General features: G+C 37.9%; 1 protein-coding gene across 1 annotated transcript; it reads right to left on the minus strand.

Moving 5' to 3' along the window:
• Positions 1-490: 490 nt before the first annotated feature.
• Positions 491-27,346, minus strand: lrrc8d.S (leucine rich repeat containing 8 VRAC subunit D S homeolog). Its single transcript, XM_018261029.2, has 2 exons — positions 26,964-27,346; positions 491-3,697 (listed from the first exon to the last, which is right to left on the minus strand). The coding sequence occupies exon 2, from the start codon at positions 3,693-3,695 to the stop codon at positions 1,119-1,121; it is 2,577 nt and encodes an 858-aa protein (XP_018116518.1). The 5' UTR covers positions 3,696-3,697; positions 26,964-27,346; the 3' UTR covers positions 491-1,118.
• Between the last annotated feature and the right edge of the window lie 315 nt (positions 27,347-27,661).

The following is a 27,661-nucleotide window of genomic DNA, read 5'->3' on the forward strand; positions in this document are numbered from 1 at the left end:
GTAGTTTTATAAGTACTCATATTTTTAGTGCATTGTTCAGAGTTTTTTTTTTGTTTATACTTTTTAAGTTTGGACCTTTTAATAAATGCCATGACATTTGTGGCTTTAGAGAAAATACGTTTAGTAGTGGTTTCAAAAACCTCTAAAACCACTAAAATAAAAACGTTAATAAATAAACCTCAACATTTGCCCAGTAGCAGTAACCCAACCAATAAGGTGTTCGCTTTTAAACAGGTAACCAGTAAATTCTAACTTCTGATTGGTTGCTATGGGTTTCTGCTCTTTGGCAAACTTAGTTTCTTTTATCACATAACCCCTTAAAGTTTCTCCTCTATACAAGGAGGTTGCTGCAAATATATTAATATAATGTTCTATTAATTGATATACAGTTATTACATTTTAACAAACCAAATCTAACAACTCTTTTTTTGCACCTCTTCTTCCCTGGTGAAATGTTTTTCCTTGTTGTAGATTAGAGTACTGAAAAGGGTAAATTGCTTAGATTCTATTTATAAACAAAAACAATAATAAATATAAGGATCTGCAAATTTTAGAATAAGCTGAATTTTCTTTGGTGTCACTTTATATTTTTTGAAATTCAGAAATCAAAATGTCTTATGAAATGCAACAAGTATAACAAATGATAAAAGCATTATACTGAACCCAAACTTTTGTAGCAGAACAGTCTTTAAAATCACATGAAAAAATTAACCATGTTTTAATTCTAACAAAATACTAAAACTACATGAACATGTATATATTGCCGGTTAATTAGAAATAATTTCAACATTTCTAAATCATTTTTTGGTCTTAAAAAACAAAGGGAAAATTTACTTAACCCAAAAATAATCACATAATATCTTGAGTACGCTTTAAAAAAAAGTGCTCTGTATGTTGGCTGAATTAAAATAAAATATAAAAAAAGACAAATGGTCCACAGTCAAAATCCTTAATTTTGCACACAATCGGGGGTTTGCCAGTAAAAGTCTCCATGCCCTATTATATGTCACACTGCTGCTTCATTGTACCCATATTATGCAGGGATAACATGGTGTAAGATGATATTATCTCACTTCAAGAGATCTTACCAGATGAACACAGACAAAATGCACATCAAATTATATTCCATTAGCAAAAGGGATGTTTGAATCTTGATTTAAAGCTTCCTTAACTTCTGAAGGTAAAGAATCAAAAAGATGATCTTCGACAACCAGCCCACTTTTATTCAGAAGACGACACAGACTGACCTGAAGGGGCAAACGATCTAAACAGTTTCCCTTTAGCTCCAAATGTGTAAGCTGAAGCAGATGGCCAATCTTTTCTGGAACAGATGTTATACAGTTTTGTCCCAAGCACAAAGTTCTTAATTTGAGACATTTGAACAGAGTCTTTGGCAAGACATCCACTTTATTGCCAGTGACGTAGAAGTGCTGAAGGTTCTGGAGCAAACCAATTTCAAGGGGGATCATACTTATGCAGTTGTAACTAATATCTAAAAATCTCAGTTTCTGTAAAAGGAAGAGTGATGCAGGAAGGGATTCAAGCTTGTTGTTAGACAAATAAATTGACTCTAGATTTTTCACTTGAGAAATGGATTGAGGAATATTCACAATTTTATTGTGCCACAGTTTCAAACAAGTCAAGCGTTTTAAATGTTGGAAGCTGATGACTTCTTCTATAGTACGTATACTGTTTGATTTCAAATCCAACTCCTGTAGGTTGGTGAGGCTGAAAATGGCATGGGGAATTCTCTCCAGTTCACAATTGTGTAGTTCCAGCTCTGCTACATTCATCATCTTTTTAAGGCTGTTTAGTACAAGGAGTTTAGTACCATCATTATGAATAATCAGTTTTGTTAGATGGGGTGCAACATCTGTAATGTTAGATGGTATTTTTGTCAAGTTACTCTTAACATAGAGAATTTTTAAATGTCGCAACTCCCTTAGAGACTCAAGCCCAATCATCTTATTGTTTTCAGAGTTCAAGTTCCCCATCAAGTATAATTCACAAAGATTTTTAAGTAAATATACCCAGGCAGGAATTTCAGCCACATCAGTGAACTTCACATGAAGGCACTTTAAGTTGTCTCTTAAGAAACTAAATGCTGTCTGCTCAACTTTTGCTGGGCAGTGGTACAGATGGAGCTCTTGAAGTGCAGTCATCTGAGATATTTTAGCTGGAATTTTAGCCTCAGGAATCAGCTCAAGTCTCAGGACTTCAAGGTCAGTAAGCTCAAAGACTGCATCTGGTACTCCAGAAAGCATAAACAAGTGCAGCTCTTGCTTATCCTGAGCATTCCGGGAAATGTGCTGCCGGAGTTTTTCAAATGTCCATTCATGGTTTAAACTAATTGCTCTCAATTTATTCTCACTGACCTCTGACAAAAACACACCAAACCTTTTGGAGTACAACTGATCATACTGATCGACCATATGTAAAAGGAATGCAAAATCATTTTTTACATCTGGAATGTCACTGAAACTACTCTCTTCCCTGACTTTTTCAAAGGAATATTCTTTTAATGGTCTTCTAAACAGCCAAAACAATGTGTAAAAACAGACAAGGCCATAAACACAAATAAGGGCAATATAGCTGACTAAAAGCTTCTTCAGCATAAATGCCATGTTGTTTGTGCACTCAAATTTCATATAGCCCGTAAGGTGCTCTACATTTGGGCTACAGACATGTTTAAAGCTTATAGCCGTAACAAACGTAAGGGTGTAGCAAAGAATGAAAATAAACTTTGCAGTCTTAATGACTGTCTGGACGGCATAGAGTTTATAAATTAAGTCACTGTCTTCTACATGGGTGCGGAATTTTCTAACCTTTTCAAAAAGGGCTTTAGCCTGTTCACCATCTTTTTTATCCAAAATGGTCATACCAGGAACTTCCAATACAGGCTTGTCTGCTGAAAATTTTAGCCCAGATTTGCTTATCATAGGAGTACTTGGACTGGGACTTCCTTCTTCACTGCTGTTGGAGAGGTGCTTTCGGAAGGAATGCGCAACGGTTATTCTCTGCTTGTTCTCCTCAGAATCCTCACATGCAGTCTCAGACAGTGCTTTTGTTGTCCAAGGAGATTCAAAGCACTTGCCAAGTATAGACACAAAATGTTCAATTTTTGAGCAAGTCTTTGGATATTTAAACCAGAAGTTACTGCTTACCATTAAAATTATAGTGTGGATAAGAGCAAGGTAAGGAAAATACTTGGAGTACCATGGGAGAGCAACATGGTAACACATTTGATTTATGAATATATACTGCTGATAATCCAGATTTGTTTTTCTCCCTCTGGGATCCTGTTCTTCTTTATTTAGCTGTTGACCTGAAGATTTACCTGTGTTTGTGGGAGAAAATGTTGGTTTTGTTGGAGATGTCTCTGAAGACTCTGTTGCTCCAAGAGGCCCAGTCATTTGCCACTTTTCTTTGGCCTCAGTTGCAGTCTCTTCATATTTTGAAGAAACTGGAAGGCTGTTCTCACTTGATAACAACTGTGCCGTCCTTGAATTTACAGCAGACTCTAGTACCGGTAAGCAAACAACCTGATCTTTGGTTATTTGCATGGTGCCAGCAAAAATGGCAACCATCAGCATAACTACAGCCAAGTAATCCATAAATACGTCCCACCATGGCTTCAGAATACGGTACGTAGGTTGTATTTCATTCAGTGATGCAACTTCTGAGAGAGTAAACATTCCTAAAAAGTAAGCAAAACAGGAAACAAAATTAAGACTTTGACAATAATATAAAAGTTATAGGATGATTATTAATTAAGGGAAAAGTGAAATGAGGAATCAAACCTTCCCTCTTTTTATGTGATTTCCAAAACTGGCTTAATCAAGGGTGTTATTCAATTGTAAAAGAAGAAAGAAAAGTCAACCCTCTTAGATTATGCCAGTATTATGAATGTCACACCTGCAACCAATTAGAAACTAAATTAATCAACTATAAGTGCTAGAAATGTAATAAAGCGCTGGTGTTGATTTGATCGAATATGATTTGTGCTTAGTGCTATTAGGCACCATAAATTAAAGTGTATTTATGTCAATTCATATTCAAATTCAACTTAATCAATGAAGTGAATATTGCATAAATAGTTCAAAAATAAACTTGGGATACCACAAGTGGGAGAAGGTTCATCGTTCATTGATCAAGTCCCCTCTTTGTTGTATGTATTGCTACATCACTTGCACTGTCATTATAGTTTGTGCTTAATTACCAGTGTTGGAGTGCACCTTGAATTTGTTTTGTTCTGTGCAGACATACTAAGCTATGTTATCATATTTTACTAAACCAAAGATAAAATCACTTAGACAAGAAATATAACTTCCCTTCAAACTACTCCATATACTGATATTCCTTTGTCACTCAGGATGTTATGCTCAAACCTTTTTTTATAAATAGAAATGTTCTAACAGCTGCAATTATAGAAGGCAAAATTATTTTTCTTAAAAAGCAGAAAAACGGCTGTAATTCTTTAAAAATAGAAATGGCAATAAAAATTAACAATTCAGTTTCTTTAAAAAATAAATGGCTATTTCCATGGGTGAAGAGAGAGACTTAATTCTCTTTCATTGTGGTTTTGAGCATTTTTTTTAATACATTTTGACCTTTTTGCAAAAAATAGAAACCATTGCAGGAAAACAATAAAAGCCAATTACTCTCAATAACACTTCAGTTAAGAAAGGGTTGACTAAGAATTAAGATTGTTTTGTGCTATATCTGCCAACTCAAAATAAATAAGCAGTCATTTTATACCACAGAGCACAGTTGTGATCATACAGTTGTCGAGTGAATAAACGCCATTCTTACACCCAGAAATTATGACATCCCGAAAACTAAAGTTTCCTTTGCATACAATTTGCGGTGAAGCACATGTGCAAATAGTTACCGTATATACTCGAGTATAAGCCGACCCGAGTATAAGCCGAGGTACCTAATTTTACCTACGAAAACTGGGAAAACTTATTGACTCTAGTATAAGCCTAGACACAACTACAGCCCTGTCTCCCAGCAGCGCACATTCTGCCAAAGCGACCCCCCCCAGCGATCAACCGGACTTCTTTGCAAAGTTGATGGTGACAGAGAATTGCCAAACGGATTACTGTGTGCATTGTCCCACTGTCCCACTACCATGTGCAGAGGGTGCTGTTTGATATTGCCATCACTGTTAATCTTTCGTATAACCAACAGAGGGCGCTGTGTGATATTGCAGTCACTGTTATTCTTTCATATAACCAACAGAGGGCGCTGTGTGATAGTGCAGTCACTGTTAATCTTTCATAAAACTAACAGAGGGCACTGTGTGATATTGCAGTCACTGTTATTCTTCCATATAACCAACAGATGGCGCTGTGTGATATTGCAGTCACTGTTATTCTTTCATATAACCAACAGAGGGTGCTGTGTGATATTGCAGTCACTGTTATTCTTTCATATAACCAACAGAGGGTGCTGTGTGATATTGCAGTCACTGTTATTCTTTCATATAACCAACAGAGGGCACACTGTTATTCTTTCATACAACCAACAGAGGGCGCTGTGTGATATTGCAGTCACTGTTATTCTTTCATATAACCAACAGATGGCGCTGTGTGATATTGCAGTCACTGTTATTCTTTTATATAACCAACAGAGGGTGCACTGTTATTCTTTCATATAACCAACAGAGGGCGCACTGTTATTCTTTCATATAACCAACAGAGGGCATTGTGGGATATTGCAGTCTCTCCCCAAGTGTACTGTTGGTATAGGAATGATTAAAAGTGACTGCAATCTTAGCTACTCGGGTCAGCGAGCCGAGGTAGACTTTTTCAGCGCATTTTGGATGCTGAAAAACTCGGCTTATACTCGGGTATATACGGTACATAGTTACAAAGTTAGACCCTTCCAAATGAAACCCAGCATCCATACATACACACACTGACCCCTCCATACACTCACATAAACTATATATACCCATATCTATGCTAAAGATAGATTTTAGTATCACAATAGCCTTGGATATTATGCTTGTCCAAGAAATCATCCAAGCAACTCTTTAAAGAATTAACAGAATCAGCCATCACAACATCACTCGGCAGTGCATTCCAAATCCATCTACGTTGCATTTAAATGAAAGTTCTTTTCTTCTAGTCTAAAGGTTTGACCTCTGGTGATGTTTCTCTTTATGGGTAAAAAGGTCCCCTGCTATTTGTCTATAATGTCCTCTAATGTACTTGTAAAGTGTAATCATGTCCCCTCGCAAGAGTCTTTTTTTCCAGAGAAAACAATGCCCTTTTTTTATGCAAGACAGAACTTTATTTGCTTTAGTAGCCACGAAATGGCACTGCCTAGAGTTAGAAAACTTGTCTACAAAAAACCCTAGATCCTTCTCATTTAAGGAAACTCCCAACACACTGCCATTTAGTGTATAACTTGCATTTATATTATTTTTGCCAAAGTGCATAACCTTGCATTTATCAACATTGAACCTCATTTTCCAGTTTGCTGCCCAGTTTTCCAATTTAGTCAAATCTCTCTGTAAAGTGTCAGCATCCTGCATGGAACCTATAGTTCTGCACAATTTTGTATCATCAACAAAAATAGAAACAGTACTTTCAATGCCCACCTCGAGGTCATTAATAAACAAGTTGAAAAGCAGACGTACAGATTTAACGCATTGCATAAGCTGCAATGGCATTTGGTGCATCTCTACCTCAGACCCACATGTACTCTAGAATGGAATTTTAGGGAAAACACTGATTGATAGTTACAAAAAAAATGTGGCAATGTGCCCAAAACAATACTTTGCACAATTCTGAAAAGGGTATGGAAAATAATGTTTAACCAATGCTAGACAGACACAAATTTGTGGGCTAACCATGAAGTCAGCTTACTAGAAGCTGGGATGGATATAGTATACACATGTAGATGGACAAATGGTTGGCTAAGAACAATCATTAATCAAATAGGATCATCGCTATACCACCGTTTTATGACTGTTTTGGTGATCATGTTTGGTGTGATCATCAGTAGCTGATTTCACAAATGGTTTATTCTGGGCTGCTTACATGCTCAAATAATCATACTACCCAGTTCAGGCTAAAACGCCATCAGACTGCCAAAGAATTCATACCAACATAACAGTGAAGACATCTACTCCTCCAGCAAGAATGCTTTTGTACTTGTTCCAGCAAGATGTATATACTGCATGTTCCCTGGAATTAGCAGTAATAAAACGGTATCTCTCCAGATAGAAAGTACTGCTGCCTATACCCAAGTGATATTGATATCTTCCAATTACAGTGTATGTCCAGCTTTACTGAAGACATAATAAATAACTGTATAGACAAACCTCACTGGTGTATTTTGTCTTTATTAAAAGAGGAGTCCATAATAATGGTGGACCTTTCAATGTAATGACACATTGGTAGCAGAATGCAAATTGTTGTCAGTGCTTTGGAAACTAAGGCAAATGCCCACCTTTTAAATCTCCCCTTATGTGGCGACCTACTACATGGCCCTGCTTAATTACTACAAAGCTTTTGTTACAGAACCACATTTTGCTTTTAGAGCCACTTCACAATGTGCACATTGCAAATGTTTGATGGAAAGTGCCAGTATTATGGATTTTCCACTTCCTTGCCCTGTTTCAGCCTATGGCTGTAATATTACTTAAGCCTAACTAAAAACCAATGTTCCATTTGCTCTGACATTTATAGATATCAGTATTCAGGACATAATGTTATTTTAAACTTTTTTATGTACTCTCAGCACATTCACTGGGCCTGTAAATGGCTTTCTAACACTCTCCTCTAACTTCTTCCTTGCTGTACACTGCTTTTTACTCTTTCCACAGTCCACATTTATAAGGGTCATTAACTTAGGCAAGTGCAACTTTGGATAAAATTTGCTAAAAGTTTTTTACCTGGAGACAAGTGACGCAACTAAGGTTTCCTTCATAAGTGAGCCCTCATTTATCATTAAGAGTAAGTCATCACTTAAACTATATTAATGTAAACTAGGCAGTGTCAGACTGGGTCATCAGGTGCCCACCAAAAAAACTTAGACCAGGGTCCCAGTCTCAGTACTATTATAATTCCTCTCCTCACTCAACCTCTATTCTCCTAGTCTCTTTTCTTTACATACTATAATCTATTATTCCATCTATTTAGCCTATTTTTTCACATAGAAATAGGGAATGGTCATGAAATAGGCTAAATGTTTAGCAGCATGAGGGTCCCCTGACACCTGGGCCACCGGGAGTTTTCCAGGTATCCCGGTGGGCCAGTCCGACACTGAAACTAGGCCAAAAATGTATATTCCTTCATGATGTCTGAAACTTTCAACATTCAGCTGTGGTAAACAACTACCAGTGCCAGACCAGGTTCTACTGGTGGCCAAGGCCTGACGCACAGCAATCTTGCCCTCAATCCCATTCTGCTGGTAGCTTGCAAGCCACCCTTCTCCCTTTGCCACCACTGCAAAATGCCTGCAACATCACCCTCCCCATGCACCCTTGGCAGCCACCTATTCTACCTACCCCTAGTTCTAGTCCTGACTGCTACATAGCAACATAACCCTTATGCTTTTACCTACTTCTACTACATAATCAAGAAAAAACACTAAAACCATTATAAACAATATCCTCTGCAGCTTCAGTGCTCATATTGTTTTATTAGCTGCCAAAACCTTGCTGGGTTTCATTTGGGGGTTGAACCTTATTGACTTTGTCTTTTTTCAACCCGATTTAAATATGTTTGTAAAAAACCCAATCCTTTGAAATTCATTGAAGTAATATGGGCAGAAATTAAGGCAAACAATGCCTGTTCCTAATATCTATTAATTAGGGTCTAGGCACACACTAAAAATAACATTTTAAATAACTCTATGAAATAAGACTAAACTCTGTAATCCTTTTGCTTTAAGCACAGATTACGGAAAAGCCAAGAACAAAAAGACTAATGTTTTAATACTTTAGCTTAGGTCAAGGAACATTCACATATATGCCTAAATTTTAATTGAATTATAATCACATATAAAGAAAGTAAGGCAATAAAACACTTTATTTACACATTACTCAAAAGCCAAGACCACAGTCTAAATTATTTACTTATAAAACACAAGAACCGTGAATATCATGTAAATTCTAGTCCAGTAATAAAATAGAAACTTGTACTTTATGCTAAATAACCTGCATAAACCCTTATCTGTTGCAAAACAATTGCAATGGTTTATTTAATTGTTTACATTTTTAGCAGACTGCATACAGTAACCCAGCCACAAAAGATCAAAGAACCACTGCATGGGATTCTATGTCCTCTGTGCTTTACGGCTTCCTAACCAACAGAGGGGGTTACGTTATCAAAATCCAATTTTTCTGATATTTTAAATGAAAAAAGTCCGTCCAAACTAGAATCCGTGATTTACCCTTATTTATCATTAAAAAAACACAAAAAATCGGAATGGGAAAAACAGCATCATTTCCGGATAGTCGCTCAGAGTTATTTGGATTTGACACCCAAGAATCAGAATTTTTCGTGAAATCTGAGGAATGTTCGGATTATTGTACAAAACCCAAAGAAGACCATAATGTCTTCAAATTGCAAATAGGATCTCTGCCATTGACTTATACAGGACCTTGACAGGTTGAAGATGGAGTGTTTTCAGATTATGACTTTTTGCATCCTCGTGGCATAATAAATCTCAAAAAATTTGAGGTTTTTTTTTCCACTAAAGATTCCGATTTTATAGTTAAAAACATTCGTACTTTAATAAACAACCTCCTAAATCTTGCATATATTCTGCACCAAGCTTGCAATAGCAGGCCTGTGCTTGATTGAGTTGTACAGTTGATGTTTGTAAGTGATCTGTCAAGTTGACATCTTGAAAACCTGCCTTTGCCAATGGAAACCACCCACACAGCAGATGGGAAGAAAACTACAGGAATATCAGATCTTATAAGACGACTGCTGACTTTAGCAGCCATATTTATTGCAGCAGATCTCCCTCTGACTCAGCACTGTATTATTAGATAACCTTGGTTATACAGGACTTCTTATGTTTTGGGGACACAGTGCACAGCAATAATATACTACTTTTACTCCCCACTTGTGTACAAAATAAATATGATTTAGCTTTGGATGAATCTGAGTCTTTTTAAGCAGGATCCAAATCCAATTGTCTTGCTGAACTTAACCCAAAACTTCAGAAAGTGCCTATACAGAGTTAAGAAGTACCAAAACATATGTTATATTAGAGTTAACTAAGGGAAAGAAACCAGACATAACCTGACATAAATGACAAATAAACCAATGTGCTGTGCATGTGTACATCGCTCCAGCTGATGTCACTGAAATATTTTGCGCATGCACACGGGAGAATGTGTCGGAGTGATGGAAGACCAGGAGACAGAACTCAAATTCTGGTAACTCCCAATAAATTCGGAGGGGGGGTGACATTTCTACAAGTGTTCCGTGAAACAATCACATCCATCCCAAAATTTGAGGAATAGGGTGAGACAAATAAGATGTTGCTTGCAACCCACTAAACTCTAGTGTTATCACAGTAGTTGATATGAATGAATCTTTACTACTTATACCAGTTACTGCAGTTTATTTTCTTCCTCCCACTTTCTTCTCCAGAAACAGAGCTACAGAAGTGTACTGGAAAAAGTATCCCAAATGCATTGCTGTGCCTGTCCAGTACAGCAGATAATTAATAATTGGTTATTACAACAATATACAAAGGGTAAAGGGTATACAAAGGGTATATATTGCTTCATTAAAGCAGACTCATCAGTTAATAGTGCTGCTCCAGCATAATTCTGCACTGAAATAATTTTATATTTAATTTTGAAATCTGACATGGGGCTAGACACGGTGTAATTTCCCAGGTGCCCTCACTCACGCAAGATGTGCTCTGATAAACTTCAGTCACTCTTTACTGCTGCACTGCAAGTTGGAGTGACATCACTCCCCTCCCTCCCCCCAGCAGTGTAACAACAGAACAATGGGAAGGTAACAATGGGAAGGTAACCAGTTAACAGCTCCCTGGTAGAGAATAGCAATCAATAGTAAAAAAAATGGTGAAGTGAATTATTTGTAATGTAAACATTGTAATTTAGAAATAAAAACTACACCAAAAAATAATGACAGAATCCCTTTAAGTATCCATTACTGTACAATAAAGTATTCAACTGAGACACTTCTGGGTCCCTTCACTATGTATTATGCATAGCGGCAGTTAAAATGTCCTCAAAGGCAGTCCAAATTCTTTTCACTTCCCAGCTGTCAGCAGACCCATTGCAGTGTTTTAAATGAAGAAACTGGCACGCACCCACACACCAAGCATGCGATTTGGCATATAAGGCTGACTTTTATTGTTTAACAGGGGATAGCAGTAACATAATTCTATGCCAAGTTTTCATTCTACATTACCAGCATAATAATTCATAGAATATGCTGAAAAAAACAACTCTCACTTCCTTAAGTGTTACTTCCTGGACCTCACCCAGCAGTAAGAGCTAATTGTGCAAATACAGTATTGCAGGGTCTCTCTAATGGCCTAGGACACAAGGCATACTCATACTGGAGGCTTTTGTTCAGTTCATGAAAATTAATCGAAGTTTATGTTGACCAATAACCTAGTGTAAAGAAACGGCTAATACTCATGATTGAGAATTGTTTTTTTGTTTTTTTTTAAAAAAACCCATTTCTTTCTCGAATCCGAATGAGATTTCTTACATCTTCATAATCTTTGATCATTAGGTATTTACATCAAAACAATCAAAGGTTCCTCCTAGTTATATAAGTCAACACATATATATAGTCATTTTTTTCAAGCGTTTATTTAATAATTTGTTTCAGTAATCATGGTCTCTCAGACGGGTGGAATCCCCCTCCTTCACCTTCTCCCTCTTGCCAGCAAGTAATAGCTCCTTTTGTGTGGTGCGTCTGCGCAATGTGACGTGTGTATACACGTCAATGATGTCACTGATGCGGTTGGGTGGCAGAGAGAGGCAGAGAGCTGGCGGCCTGCTTGGTGTGGCTCTCACTGCTCTCAGCCTTGCACAGTTGCACTGAACTGAAGACATTCTTTCTATTACTGTGAAAGTGTGAAGCTTCCTGCTGGCACAGCCAGGTACAGATTTGGGCCAGGGCCATATGTTTGCTGTTGCTGATGGGCTGGGCGCTGGTACAGGTACATAAATACTTGGGGGCAATATGTTGTGATCAGATTTATTTTTGGCTGCTGCTGGCACAGGCAGAGCCGGGCCAAGCCGGGCAGGTGCCCTAGGCAGCCTGCCTGACTTCTGCGCCGGCTGGTTGAGCGCTTCTGGGAACAAGTGGGCGGTCGGCAGAGACGGGACCGGACATGGGGTAGGAGTAAATACGTGCCTGGTGCCCCTCCACCTTTGCGCCCTAGGCACGTGCCTACTCTGCCTACCCTTAGTTCTGGCCCTGGGCACAGGTAAAGATTAGGGGCAATATGATGGCTGCAGCAGGGCTGTATGATGGATGGCTGCTGAGATTGCTGGTACAGGTATGGGGGGGGCAGTATAATGGAAGGCTACTGGCACAGGTATGGGGGGGGCAGTATGATGGATGGCTGCTAAGCTTGCTGGTACAGGTACAGGGGGCAGTAATATAAATGGCCGGCACCAGTAGGGATGCCACTCATATGTGAAAAAAGTTAAGACATACCCTTAAATCCACAAGATTAAATCCACTTTGCAAGAAAACCTAGAAATTGTTGTTTAGGAGACGTACAATAGCGGTTACAGAGGCATTGCATTGGCTAATGCATTACCCACTCACTCCACATGAACCTCATGCAGTACTTCAAATTCTTTTCAATGGGAAGTCATGACTTCCAGGTCCACAATGCACTCTGTAGCCAGTCCACACAGTCTGCAGGGGCAGAAACAGTCACATTTCATGCTGTACCTGCCCTTACAATATTTATTCCTCTAACAGTTTGGGAGATGCAGTGCAGATAAATCAAGTTTGTCATAATTTTTGGGCCATGCAGGTTCTGGAGTGAAAACATGACCATATTATAAACTGCAGCCATAAACAGCAAAAGTGAAATATACCAACAGAAACCTATTGTTAGCACAGTAAATGGCTTTGTACTGGTAACAAGCCTATGTTCTTTGTTTTAGTTTACATAATATGTTGTGTTTTTCGTGGCTCTATTCTCAACAGTTTGCCTCTGAGTACAGATCTTTTCATTTATTTTGCTTCATAAACACTAAAATACTGTAGCTTGCCAAGAAAAGGAAATGTCTTCCCACTGCATATGAAAGGCAAGGGGTTTTTATAATGGAAATAAAGCCCTCAGCAAACCTGCTGTTATTTACTGAAAACACAGCCTCTGGGGCTACAGCAACATGTGTGTAATCTGAGACACTCACTCATAAATACAGGTATTGCTTCCCTGATAACACCTGCTTGCTGCTAGGAAAATGATACATACCATTTTTGATCATTGGTTATGCAACGGAATCAGTTCTGGTGGTTTTCTCTGCAATATATCAGGAATGATGTCTTGTGGGGGCTGCCTGCCTAACAAGATGCCTCCTACTTGTTCTAACTCCTAAGTGATGTACTAGCTTTCATTACTATAGCAAGTAAAATTTCTTGTAAAGGTTAAATAAGCTATATTGCATCATAAGATCCATTCTGATAACTAATAATCTTAAAATGTTACTGTACAGATTAGAAGAGGACTGAGTATGTAGACCCTTCTTGCACAGAAATATGTTGTTTTGAAGGGCACATATCCCAGACATTCTGCTACACACCCAGAACCACACATCAATGTGTTTTATATTGAGGTTAGGTGCTCATAGTACATGTGCATGGGCATGCCTATGTACACAATAAAAAATTGTCAGAGCCAGAACAGAAATGTTACATCACTGGCCAATGGAAAAAGTTAGGCGTTGTCTTCAAATGGTTGTGCTAATTCAGAGGAACGTGTAACAACATTCCCAGTGATGCCCTGCAGTAACACATTTACTGCTGCCTTCATTTACAAGTTCAGTTTCCTGCACATTCCCAATTGAAAACAACAGAGCTCTAAACAAGCTACAACAATAAGCAGTTTTTTCTCCTTTTTAATTTTTATTTTGAAGGGAATGTCAACTCAAAAAATTCTCTTCCTTAATTTAAAAAGAAACATTATTCTAAGCAACTTTGCAATGTACATTCATTACAATTTTTTTCGGTTTTTATGTTATTTGTTCCCTTTCTATTCTTTGCCTGGGGGCTCAGACTGTTGAAACAATATATAGTTTATGTGAATGTATGGAGGGGTCAGAGTGTGTATGTATGTATGCAGAGTTTCATTTGGAGGGGTTGAACTTAATGGACCTTGGTCTTTTTTTAACTCGATCTAACTATATAACTGTGTAACAAGCCCTTTCTTTGCTGGGTATCTTTTACACCATTGTTTAAGGGTAAGAGGACACGCTAAGATTCAGGGAGATTAAGTCGCCTGGCGACAAATTGCCTCTTCTTCGGGCAACTAATCTCCCAGAAAAGCCTTCCCACTTGCTAGAATCTAAATCGCCAGCGGGATGGCACTCGCTTCATTTTCCGAAGTCGCCCGAAGTTTCCTTGTGAGGCAACTTCGGGTGACTTCGGAAAACTAAGTGCTCTGATTGCCATCCCTGTTTCACAAATAGTCTTATTATTTTTGACATGGTTTGTCAATTATCTGTTTTCCCTACAGAGGTACAAGAGTATTAATCATTTCCACTAAGAGTATCTAGAGATAATTATATTACTAAATTGTCTATGCAAAATAGCTCACACTTGAAATACAGTAGCCCCCAATTATTTCCATAAAAACATATTTGCAGGGGAAGAATGTTTAAAGTACAGTATAAGGTCCTTACTCCTGCTGTTTTTGAGTGCTTTGTAATTATTGCGTGTGCTGTGAGATGCCATAGACAGTTACTATTTATTGGGCCCGTGGGGGCTGTTTGGGCCTCTGTGTGCTTGAAATGGCAAGAACTATTTTGATTCCCAGTTCAGACCCGCAAAGTGCACATTGCATCAGTTTTTTTCCCACTTGCTCGGAAAGTCATAAACTATGTATGTGTTGTATAACATAGTACAGGTATGGGGCCTGGGGTTTTCCAGATAACAGATCTTTCCTTAATTTGGATCTTCATACCTTAAGGCTACTAGAAAATCATGTAAACATTAAATAAACCCAATAAGCTGGTATTGCTTCCAATAAGGATACATTCTATCTTGGTTTGAATCAAGTACAGGGTACTGTTTTATTATAACAGAGAAAAAGGAAATACTTAAGATTTAGATTATTTGGATAATGGCAGACGGACTTTCCATAATTCAGAGCTTTCTGGATAACGGGTTTCCGGATAATGGATCCCAAAAGAAAATTATTTGTAGTATATGTATGTACTATATGTGAGGTGTATGTTTTGCCAATGAGGCAAATACCGTTTTTGATGTGTGCAATGTCTATATCAGTGATCCCCAACCAGTAGCTCATGAGCAACATGTTGTTCTCCAACCCCTTGGATATTGCTCCCAGTGGCCTCAAAGCAGGAGCTTATTTTTGAATTCCAGGCTTGGAGGCAAGTTTTGGTTGTATAAAAACCAGGTGCACTGCCAAACAGAGGCTCAATGTAGGTTAACAATCCATATAGGGGCTACCAAGTGGGCAATAACAGCACTTATTTGGCACCCCAAGAACATTTTTTATGCTAGTGTTGCTCCCCAACTCTTTTTACTTCTGAATGTTGGTTCAAAAGGTTGGGGATCCCTGGTCTATATGAAAAAACAGGCACTAATTGTAGTGGTTATAGTAACTGCCAGTGACAGAACAAGTGAGAAGCAATAGAGAATCTGATAAAGGTTACAGTCTAAATCAATGTGACTTCATACAAACAGAATAGTTATTTTGGGAAGATTTATGTGGTAATGTCACTTCTATCAATTGCTATAACTCAGGAAGATCAGTGACCCTTTGTCACATACAGTATATGCAGTCATGAAGGAAAATGATTCATTTTTGTTCAAGGAGGCTGCTTTACACAGGATCTTTTGAAGGATATATTATCTGATATTATTTTCTCAAATATCCCACTAAGCAAAACAAGGGCCCTAGCTTGCCTCTAGACATATTGGTACCATACAATTTCCATCAAAAATTGTAACATAATAAAAGAAAACTTGGATAAATGGGGAGGGGGGGATAAAACAGGTAGGGCATATTATGCATATTTTCCAGCTTTGGGAATCTCAAGTATGTTCATATGGAAAGCAAAAATTCAGAAGTGAGATTGGGGTGTCTATATTTTTATCCAAATGCACCAGAATTTATTGTGAGCACAAAGAAGAAAGCTAGTTAATTTTCATCACAATCCTCATAGTGACTCACAGCTAATCATGTCCATGTCTCACTTCAACTTCTCACTTCTTAATATATATATATATATATATATATATATATATATATATATATATATATATATATATATATATATAGACAAATACAAGATTCCTCTGCACTCAACCCATTATCAATATATTTAAGACAGAGACATTTTGTGCATACTGCTACTGAAAAATGCCTTACCCTTTAAACAAAACAGGGATTGTTTGTCCATATATTGCAATATATTTAAGCTGGCCAACTACGTCAAAGTCATCCCATATCTGGCCAGTCCTATGCTCAATTTTCATCTGATTCATTAAGAATTCTATGGTTTAATTATACATTTTATAAAAGGGACGAATACGTTTTACCTGCAACTTACTAGCTGCTTTCAAAGTAAAACTCCCAAACTTGGCTGCCCTTTTATTAGACACCAGTGGGATCACCTGACTATAGTTGGAGGGGGTGGGAGCTACAACATGGAGCTGGTCACTGCTCTTGTAGAACTATAACAAACAAGGGAAAGTTGTGCTCACCACTAGTTTTTAAAAACATTAGGCGGGGGTGCAATGAGGGTGTGACCACAAAATACATATAGACAAATACAAGATTCCTCTGCACTCAACCCATTATCAATATATTTAAGACAGAGACATTTTGTGCATACTGCTACTGAAAAATGCCTTACCCTTTAAACAAAACAGGGATTGTTTGTCCATATATTGCAATATATTTAAGCTGGCCAACTACGTCAAAGTCATCCCATATCTGGCCAGTCTTATGCTCAATTTTCATCTGATTCATTAAGAATTCTATGGTTTAATTATACATTTTATAAAAGGGACGAATACGTTTTACCTGCAACTTACTAGCTGCTTTCAAAGTAAAACTCCCAAACTTGGCTGCCCTTTTATTAGACACCAGTGGGATCACCTGACTATAGTTGGAGATGGTGGGAGCTACAACATGGAGCTGCTCACTGCATAGAATTCTTAATGAATCAGATGAAAATTGAGCATAGGACTGGCCAGATATGGGATGACTTTGACGTAGTTGGCCAGCTTAAATATATTGCAATATATGGACAAACAATCCCTGTTTTGTTTAAAGGGTAAGGCATTTTTCAGTAGCAGTATGCACAAAATGTCTCTGTCTTAAATATATTGATAATGGGTTGAGTGCAGAGGAATCTTGTATTTGTCTATATGTATTTTGTGGTCACACCCTCATTGCACCCCCGCCTAATGTTTTTAAAAACTAGTGGTGAGCACAACTTTCCCTTGTTTGTTATATATATATATATATATATATATATATATATATATATATATATATATATATATATATATATATACAGTATATATGATAAATTAAAATAGCTATTCGTTGACTTTTTTTTGACAGTTGTAAACGGGACATCTGCCATTTACGTCTATATGACCTCGGAAGGTTTTAGATTAAATACTTTTTTATTCAGATTTTTAGCAGCCTCTGGATTTAATAAACTACAGAAAATTCTATCTTTTTTTAATATGAAAAAAGGGTGTTTTGTTCTTTAAAACTCCGACCAGAAAAAAATGGACTTCCCCTATAGTGTTTAGACAGATTAAAGGGGAACTATTGCGACAATGAAAATTTTAATATAAGCTTCTGCATATTGAAATAAGAAACTTTCTAAATACAATCGATAAAAAGTTTACCTTCACTATCCCTTTCTCAGCATCTGTTTTTCCTCATTCTGTTTTCATTCAGGAGTTGAGTGTCAGATAAATGATCCAATATAATTTATAGGGGGGGCTCCTTTTGCCTAGAAGATGTATAAGAGCTCACTCTATTAAAATCACCTGACATCATGTCTCTCTACATGCAGAATTTGTGCAAAAGGCAGTTATTTGAGTAGTAGAATCCGTTATTTGAGTAGTAAAAGAGTCTTTAAAAGAATATCTTCATTAGCTGCAGCTGTATGCAATTGTGTGCATATTTCAATTACAAGTAGATGTAAGATACAATTTTGCTTCAAGCTCGGCATCAAGGAAATCAGTATTTAGAAAACTAAGTTGCCTGAAAAAAATGCACAAGACACACTCACCACTACGGTAGCTTATGGTTTACTTGCCACCTCTATATGATCCTAAATTTGTTTGCAAAGATATATCTACATAATTTGAATAATACACATACTGTAACTCCTGATTACAATAAAAGGACAAAGCTGTAAAGTTTATGTTTAAATTTGATTCTCCGAGAAAGTGTGTAAACACAAAACGCATCAGACCTCAGACGAAGTTTATAATTAATCATATGCTTAAATAAAGTACATTGCTTTTACCTATGGTCTGGAGTTGAGCGATCTGTGGAAAGGGCACAGGAGTGCGCTGCTTCTTCTTAGAGACTGGCTGGCAACGTTCCCCCCTAGTGACGGACTCGGGGCGGCGGCACCCAGGTCACAACGGGTATGGGGTAAGATTTACGATGTTTCTGTTCTTTTAAAAACTTGATTGTAGTCCTGTGTGAGGAGTCAGGGGTTATACTACCAGTTCCCTTCTTTAAGCGTTTGGTTCTAACAATAAGCGGTGCACAGGCTTGAACTAGAATTTAATGTTGAAAAAAATTCAAAGATACTCGACTACCTTTAGTATTGATTTATTGAAGTAAATTCCGGGAGTGGTGCTGGATGTCTTGTCTCCGTAATTTCGGACTTATGTTTAGATTTGACCCAAATTAGTCTTGTTTTGGAATGATTACTGACTAAAACATACTGGTCCCACCCTCTGTGAGCTTCAGTCAGAGGATTGTAGCACAGTCCATCCTTGTCTCACTAGGATATATTTATGTAAGGCGCTGCAAAGTTGTCAGTGTCACTTTCTGGCACAGCTTGGTGCACTTGGCACTGTGTATAAGGCTAACAATGAAGCACAGTGGATATGCTCTTGTTCCAGTCAGTCACATCACCTGGCGGGTAATAATTGAAAAAGCAGGGCACTCCAAAAAACTTAAATGCAAAAATGAATTTACATATGCAAACTATATTATTTAAATCAGGAGTGCATCGCCAATTACATATTCTGTTACATCACTTTATGGGCAGACAAAGGCTACAGTGACAATTCTGCATGCACCGTGTATGGCTGTTGTAAATTCAGGCAGCTACAGCAACCCAATCCCAAGGCACATTAGACCTTAGTCCTTAACTCTTTCTGAGGCTTGACCTTCTTTGAGGTAACTTTGTTTCGTACAATATTATTGGCGTGTCTATGGCCACCTTTACACAGTGAAAGAGAAGTAAGACAAAAGCATGCCAATATCATGTTAAAGCACACACTCTCAAATTGTTCATCTTTAAATTAAATTTTAATATGTTATAGAATGGTCAATTCGGATCAATTTTTTCAATTGGTCTTCATTATTTATTTCTTTATAGTTTTTTAGTTATTTGGCTTCTTCTTCTGACTTTTTCCTGCTTTCAAATTAGGGGTCACTGACCCCATCAAATTACATGTAATTTTGTAAAGCTACAAATGTATTGTTATTGATACTTTGTATTACTCCTCTTTCTATTCAATCCCTCCCCTATTCATATTCCAGTCTCTTGTTCAAATCAGTGCATGGTTGCTAGGGGAATTTGGAACAAAAAGAAAAAGGAAAAGAATTGGCTCATAAGTCTGCACCTTCCCATCCATACACACCGATACTTCAGTGAAGTGTTAAAGCATAAAACATAACCTTTATTGTTACATTAAAACCAATGTATAGTCAACAAAGTTAAAATACCAGTTAGTCAAAGGGGACTGAATGACAGGCAGATAGAGTAATTTGGACCCTAGCAACCAGATTGCTGAAACTGCAAACTGGAGAGCTGCTGAATAAAAAGCCAAATAACTCAAAAACCATAAATAAGAAAAAATTAACCAATTGCAAATTGTCTCAGAATATCACTCTACATCATACTAAAAAAGTTAATAAAGAAAAATGTCTATTGGGTAAATTTAATGTTTAAATTATTTTTGAGAAGACTGAAGGTATGAAGTTCCAAATTACAGAAGACCCCATTATCCAAAAAAAAAACTGTGCTCGGAAGCATTCTGCATAACAGGTCCCATACCTGTATAACCATTTCAAGAAACACTTAATTCTATGGTTTATATGATCTAAAAGCCATTCCAAGTGAAAGCTGAAGGGCCCATTCACACAGGAAAATATGTAACAAAACAGCTATTTCTTTGCTAAAATTATGAGTTTCCATTACATGAGCTAGCAGGTAGATTTCAGGATGATAAACCATGTAATTACATGCTGGTGCTATTTTTATTTTCAAATGTATTTGTACAAAAATACAATTAGAAACATATTTGCTTATTAAATTTCCCTGATGATATCAGTGCAATAGGACTCTAGAATGTGCCGGCAGCAATTGGCATTTAATCCAAACTATTAAAGTCAGTGTCAGATAAAAATGCTGGAATAAATCCAGGTGTTTTATAGAGCTGTTACTGGAATGTTATTATGGGTAGCAAATCTGCCCTAAAGACTGGGAGAATTTTAGAAACACCACAGTGCAAAACACACAGTTTAACAGCAACACAAACCAATATGTTCTCCTAAGCTAAAGATACCCATTGTAACATATAATAATACAGGTATGGGACCTGTTATCCAGAATGCTTGGGACCTGGGGTGTTCTTTCCATAATTTAGATCTTACATCATATCTTAAATCTGCTAGAAAATCATGTAAACATGAAATAAGCCCAATAGGCTGGTTTTGCTTCCAATAAGGATTACTTATATCGTACAAGGTATTGTTTTATTATTACAGAGAAAAAGGAAATAATTTTGGATAATTTAAATAAAATCCAAAGCCTTTCCGTAATACAGAGCTTTCTGGATAATGGGTTTCTGGATAAAGGATCCCATACCTGTATATTATTTTATTTTTGAAGGGTAACTAAAGCACTTCAGGGGGGAATCAGGGTGTAATATTTGTTATATTGTGCTTCCAAAAACTTGCCCTGTGTCCTGTCTGCATAAAAATATCACAATTGGGGGGGGGGGGGTCACTTCTCCCCCCATCTGGTTCCAATACCTATAACTACTCAATGTCTATTATCTGCAAAGCAATGCTTTCTTGCAGTTATATGCAGATTCCAAACTGAGATTTATTTGCTCTGGATTGAGGCTTCCTATACTCCCATACAAAGTGGTCATTTAAAGGAAACATGTTCTGTGGCTTGTGGTAGGAAGGTTGGGTATAATTATTTTATTGTCAACTTTAATGAAAAGTATGCTCTTTCCCATAGCTCCTTTTACTTTAGCCATGAGCATGACAAGTGTGTGACCGTCCCTTTAAGACTCCTTCCTAGATGCTGCTAACCCAACTTGCTGGTCACTTAAGGTGCGAAATGTATTTTTCCTTGATTTTCTTGTATACTGTTGCTACAACGTTTTCATATAACCATAACCATATTATAAGCTGAGAGCTGCCCTGACCCAATGCTGAACCTCAAATGAGGTTTCAACAACAACAAAAAAATACCGAAAACACTGGTTCTCCATGTACCCATGTAATCATACCATCTGGAGCTTTGTCTGCTTTTAATTTACTTAAGTTTTGATTCCTTGCCCAAAGGCATTGTTTTACAACTTTATGGATAAAAGAAGAGTCTGTTGTTTTCATCACAGTGCACTGAGTGACGTTATGGAAAAAATGACCTTTGGAAAAATGCTAAGTTGAGCTGTAACGAAGTATAATGTTGGTCTGCAATAATGGTTTAATGATGCAGCACTGTGGTCTTGGGTTTGATTCTGACCACTTTGTTCCCGTACTTACAATGTGTCTTGCATTTAGATTTAATCATCTAGATATATAAGCCAAAAAAGCTTTGGTCTGCTTATGCTAAAGCACCCCTGCTCTGGAATGGACACAATGAGACCTGAGCTGTAACCGAGTCATCCCTTAAGCAATACTATTTTTCTGACGCATAGAATGTACTCTGGGCAAATAACAGATTGTCCAGGTTCATGTGACAGTATCCGAACACCCCCTTTTGCTGATCTGAGGAACAGGCTGTCATTGAATCAATCACTTAATGATCTTAAAATGAACTTTTAGTGCAAAGCTTTGTAGTTGACCTTCTTTTTTGTTAATTTTTAATGATTTCTCTTTCTTCTAAACGTTTAAATAGAATTTGGTACACTGTATGGTGGCTAGGGCTACTCCTTGTAGTGTTTGCACATTTTGTATGCAACTGCTCACATACAGTATATAAACTAGATACAATTTTTCAATGCGGCAAAGATAATTGAAATGCATTAACTTCCATTTAGGTATTGGTGCATACTCAAACAAGGCATGTTTTTGGGCAAGTTTCCATAAGTGTTGCAGCATACAAAAGCTTTAGTGCAATTAGATACTTGTGTATCCACTCTCCGAATTTAATCAATGTCAGTGAATGTAAATTCTCTGTGGGCTCTCATATCTAAACTAACACTTGAACAGTCACAAGAGAAATGACTTATGAAACACAAGTGTTCCGGAGGCCGTTCAAAGATATTGCATGATAAGTGTATTTAAACATCAGTTAGATTTATTCATATGAGTGCTCGTTCTACAGATTGGTTATAGATGCTGCAGATATTATTGCGTTTTAGCGATTTATTGTTATGATAGTCTTTTACGTTGAGTATTGATATGGATAGCTTGTTTTTGCCCATAAAACATTCATTCCGCAATGAGACTAGTGAAACTTTAATTTTTGCTGGTCTCATTAATGTTATTGCTTTCTGCATTGATTTATTTTTGTCCATAAAACTTGTGCGCATTATTATAGTGCCAAATGTTTTGTGCAATCGTATGCATATAAAGAATAAAACTACATAACAAACTTGTAGCATTTAAATTCAGGCTGATCTTCCTTTATACCCAAGAAAGTGTGAAAGATACATTACTGCAACCTGCCTTTTTTGTAGTTCATTGTTAATTTTTCGTGCATACCCATTTGAATTCTTCTGATAATGCAATTACCAAAGCTACATGGCTTTCTGGGGTTATCTCACTGTTTAGGGGCTTTTACAACACATATCACAAGTGGTGTAATGTCTGCATGAAGTGCTAGCCATAAAATGTTTTCAACATATTTCAATTCTGGGTCTCTAACTGCCATATAAAATATAAATAAAATGTTGTCTTTGCATTCAAGAACATGTGGCAGTTTGAACATATCTACAGCTAGGGCATAGAAAGGCATATGTTCTCATTTTGAATTAATTCAATGTGTAATTTCCAAGTATATATAGTTTTCTGTTTATTTACTGTTTCGGTGTGTGCTTTCATCTGAATTATATACTGTAACTAGCTGGTAATCTGATATTTAAGGACAGTGCTTTGACACCCTTAGGGCAGTTACAGTATGCTTCTGACAGATACAAATCACCCATTGCTTCGATGGTAGAACTCCACGGGCGACTTTCAATGCAAAACCGTATGTTCCGCAGCACTGAGACTAATCGCAGGCGTGATGTTGGAAGGTAACTAATAGGAATATCGGATGTTGTCGTTGACTAAACTGTCGGATGAATACGCAACATGCAGCGTTCGCATTCCACAGTTATGTCGGATGCACGCAGAGATAACATCTGACATTCCTATTACTTACCTTAGATTCAGCACATCCGACATGATGCCTGCAAATAGTCTCAGCGCAGTGGAATGGACGGTATCGTAATTGAAAGTCGTCCGTGGAGTTCTACCCTAAATGTAAATCTGCTCACTCAAATCATGTAATTGGTCAAAAATGCCTGGCCATGCATTTTCATGCAATTATGAGATTTGAGTGATGTGCCTGCTGAGATTTACAATGGAGGTATTTTTAAGGCACAGGAATCATAAGTCCCCAAGAGCGAGAGTGCACCATGTGCCATTTCTAGGGATGGGCGAATTTTTTTGCCTTGTTTCGCCACAAAAATGACACCCATAGACTTGTATGGTGTCGTGCGTCAAAAAAATTGTAAAATGGTACACATTGTGTTTTCTCCACCAGTGTCAAAACCCATGTGAGAAAATGCGATTTTGTCCCCCCAACTGTCCCATATGTGTGAGCATTGACAGGAATGGAATCTGCCTGGCACTGCAGACAAGGGGCAGACAAAAACATTAGGTGTGCCTTTTTAGGCCAAAGTCCATGTGCGGATTTTCACTTAGGCTAAACCTGAATGATGCTAAAGATTCAAGAGAAGAAAAAAAAAGAGCATTACTTCCTTTCCCCCTCCCAAGATGTAAGTCCCAGTATAGCCTCAATAGGATTGGCTTGGCTGGTGGAAGAAATTTGAAGCTTCCTGCATCCTAGCCAATCCCCTAGTGGCAGGACTGGGACTTTGAGGGGAAAAAAAGCTAAATTTAGTCTGTGTCTGCTGCCATGATTAACTGTTCTTGTTCCTGGGTTATATGTGTCAGGGCAACACCCAGGTTCTTTTTTCTTTTGCTTTAATTCCATTCTGTCCCTTTCCTCACCAGCCTGGAAACAGTAAAAAAAAATAGCAGAACTTGCATATCAAGTTAGGGAAATTTGAAGTCAGAGCACAGAAATATGGCAAAAAGGGTCGAGGGGCAAAATGCAAGGTTAATAGTACAAAACACAAAGGGACCTGTGAAGTGAGAGAAGATGTGATTGGTTGGTTTACGAGTAAAGGGCAACACTACTTTATATTTTCATACTTTAAAAATACTTTTCATTATTTTGTGTTACTGGTGCTGGTATATTCAATTGTGCAACAATGCAGTGAGATTTGGTGCAACTGGAGAGGCTGGGACAATATAATGGAAAGAACACTGCATATTAGGATGGGGTGGCAAGTTAAGGGGCAAAATAGGTGGACATGAACTGAAAAAGAGACAATTCAGTAGCCAATACAGGGGAAAGCAGTGTGACGTGCAAACGGGCAGAACACACCGGAACATGCCCAGTTATGTACCGGTGAGGCTAAGGAAAAAATGTAATCTCTTGCTAAATGGGGCATTTTTTTGACACAAAAAGTAAAGGCTACATGGTTTTGCATGAGCTAAAATATCAACCATAAAAATTATATGCACTTTTTATAGTTCAGGGTCTCTACATTAGTATTTGGGTAATTATATATATATATATTGTATATCAAACTGGTTAGAAGACTTAATGGGCCAACTGGGCTAACTCTTCTTCTTCTTCTCTTTTCTCCTCTCTATTCTCTTCATTCTTCTTTTGTTCATTACTATATATGTGTGTGTTTAATGAAAACTCTTAAATAAAAACTTAAAAAAAAAAACTGGTCCGAAGTTCTCTGGCATACACATTTATCATGTTTCATAATGATTCACCTCCATCACATGAAAGTAATAGTGAATTTAGAAGCATGCTGCAGGCTGCAATAACTTCAATGCATCTTCACAGTATGCCTCTTTGTTCATTACTCACTGCTTCACATCTCTAAGCAAAAGTATATATTTCACAGTTGCAGAATTTATAACCAAAGGATGATCTATTTCTGGCAATGTGCAACAAGGATGACAAAAACACAAAGTGTCAATCAGTAACCTGTGACCGTTATAATGTAACTCTCTGGACAATATAGTTAGATGTTGGTATTAGGACGTGATTGCTTCATTTCCAGCTAATGAATGCAGTTTCAGGTTTATGCCTGGCTTTATTGATGGAGTGCAAGAACAATTCCACAAGACACCAATGAATCTTCCCTGCCACACAACTTCCCGTGCAAAAAGCAGGATGTGAAACTCACACTCACCAAATTCAAGAGCCCAGTCAGCACAATTATAGATTATAACAGGCACAAATCTCTTGCACGTCCTTGTTCTAATGCCTGACACAAGTAATGATTAATCTCTTTCTGTGCAATTCAATGAATGATCAGCTATGAGCAGTGTATCACTGACACAATACCATACAGGGCAAGTCACTTGAACTACATAATAATAAGTAATAATAATAATACATGGGTAGCACAGGGAGGGTTCTAGGTTTGACTGTGCGGTGCCCGTCTCCATTGCAGGTTGACTTATTATTACAGCACAATAGCCATAGACTGCAGAGTAATTTGGAGCCCATCTGGCACAAAGCCAGGGACAGAAAACAACAGCAAACCCCATCAAACAAGAGAAGCATTGTAACAGCCCAAGCAGAAGCATTGTGACAGCCCAAGGGGGAGGCTGCTGAATAAACTGTCAGCTAGTGTGAATGCCACATGCCCACCCATTGCACAATGACAGTGACACGGTACTGGTGGAAATGTCTCGTGCCACAATGTAGCTGAATGTCAGCTCCCAGCTCCCACTACGGACAATGCTAGGGCCTTCTTATAAGACCAATGAATAAGTGGGACTGCTAAAGCACATTAAAGCACTAGGGCTGAAAAGAATGCTGGGATTTGTAGCTTTTAGAAGGCTAAGAATTAAATAGTAGCTCTAGAGATAGAATGGAGGTAAGACAGGTGCATGGGAGCCTGTCTATGGGAAGGTTTTACATGTAACAAACTGTGCTGTGTAGAGAATGGTGGCTGAACAAGCCAAATGCTCACCTGGACTGAGACAGCTCAGGCACTCCCCTGCCGTGTGCTATATCCCTGCTCATTCAGCTCAGCGAGAGCCCAGCCCAGAGCACAGTGACCGCTGCATCAGGCCAACAGAGAGAAGGAGCAGCCGCCTACACTGAGTACTGAGGAGACAGCTGTGTGTTTCCTGGCTGGAGAGATGTTCCTGCTCACACTGTACACATGCTCTGGAGGGGAGGGCTCGTGTGCTTGCATAACCAGCTGCATTTCTCTGTTACAGCCTCTTCTCTCTCTGACCCATCCTACATTCATCATAGGTAAATGACAGAGGTGCCAGGAAGATTAAGGCAAGGGAGGGGCCACTAAATAATAGACATGCCCAATGGCATGGGGGTGGGATGGCATTGAAAGTGGCTGGGCTTAAAGCAGCAGTATCTGTATCTAACTCAAATGGAACTGTGGGCTGAAATAAGAATGTAATACTCAGAGAATAGGAGTCGAGGGCTAGGATTGGGCATACCTCCCTACTGTCCCTTTTTCAGAGGGACAGCCCCCCTTTTGACAGCTCAACCTGCAGTCCCTCATTGGTACTGGAAAGTCTCTGTTTTCACTGAACAGCCAGAAAAAGAAAAAGTTTCTCACTTGATAGGCTTTTAGCAGAGAGCCCAGAACAGCTAACAGGTGCAAATAAGATACTTTGTAACAATTTTGAGACACAAAAAAAC

Source organism: Xenopus laevis, chromosome 4S (assembly GCF_017654675.1).
Source record: "Xenopus laevis strain J_2021 chromosome 4S, Xenopus_laevis_v10.1, whole genome shotgun sequence".
Classification (NCBI taxonomy): domain Eukaryota; kingdom Metazoa; phylum Chordata; class Amphibia; order Anura; family Pipidae; genus Xenopus; species Xenopus laevis.

Coding starts and splice junctions, on each gene's coding strand:
- lrrc8d.S (XM_018261029.2), bottom strand. CDS start 3,695: ATGTTTACTCTCTCAGAAGTTGCATCACTGAATGAAATACAACCTACG.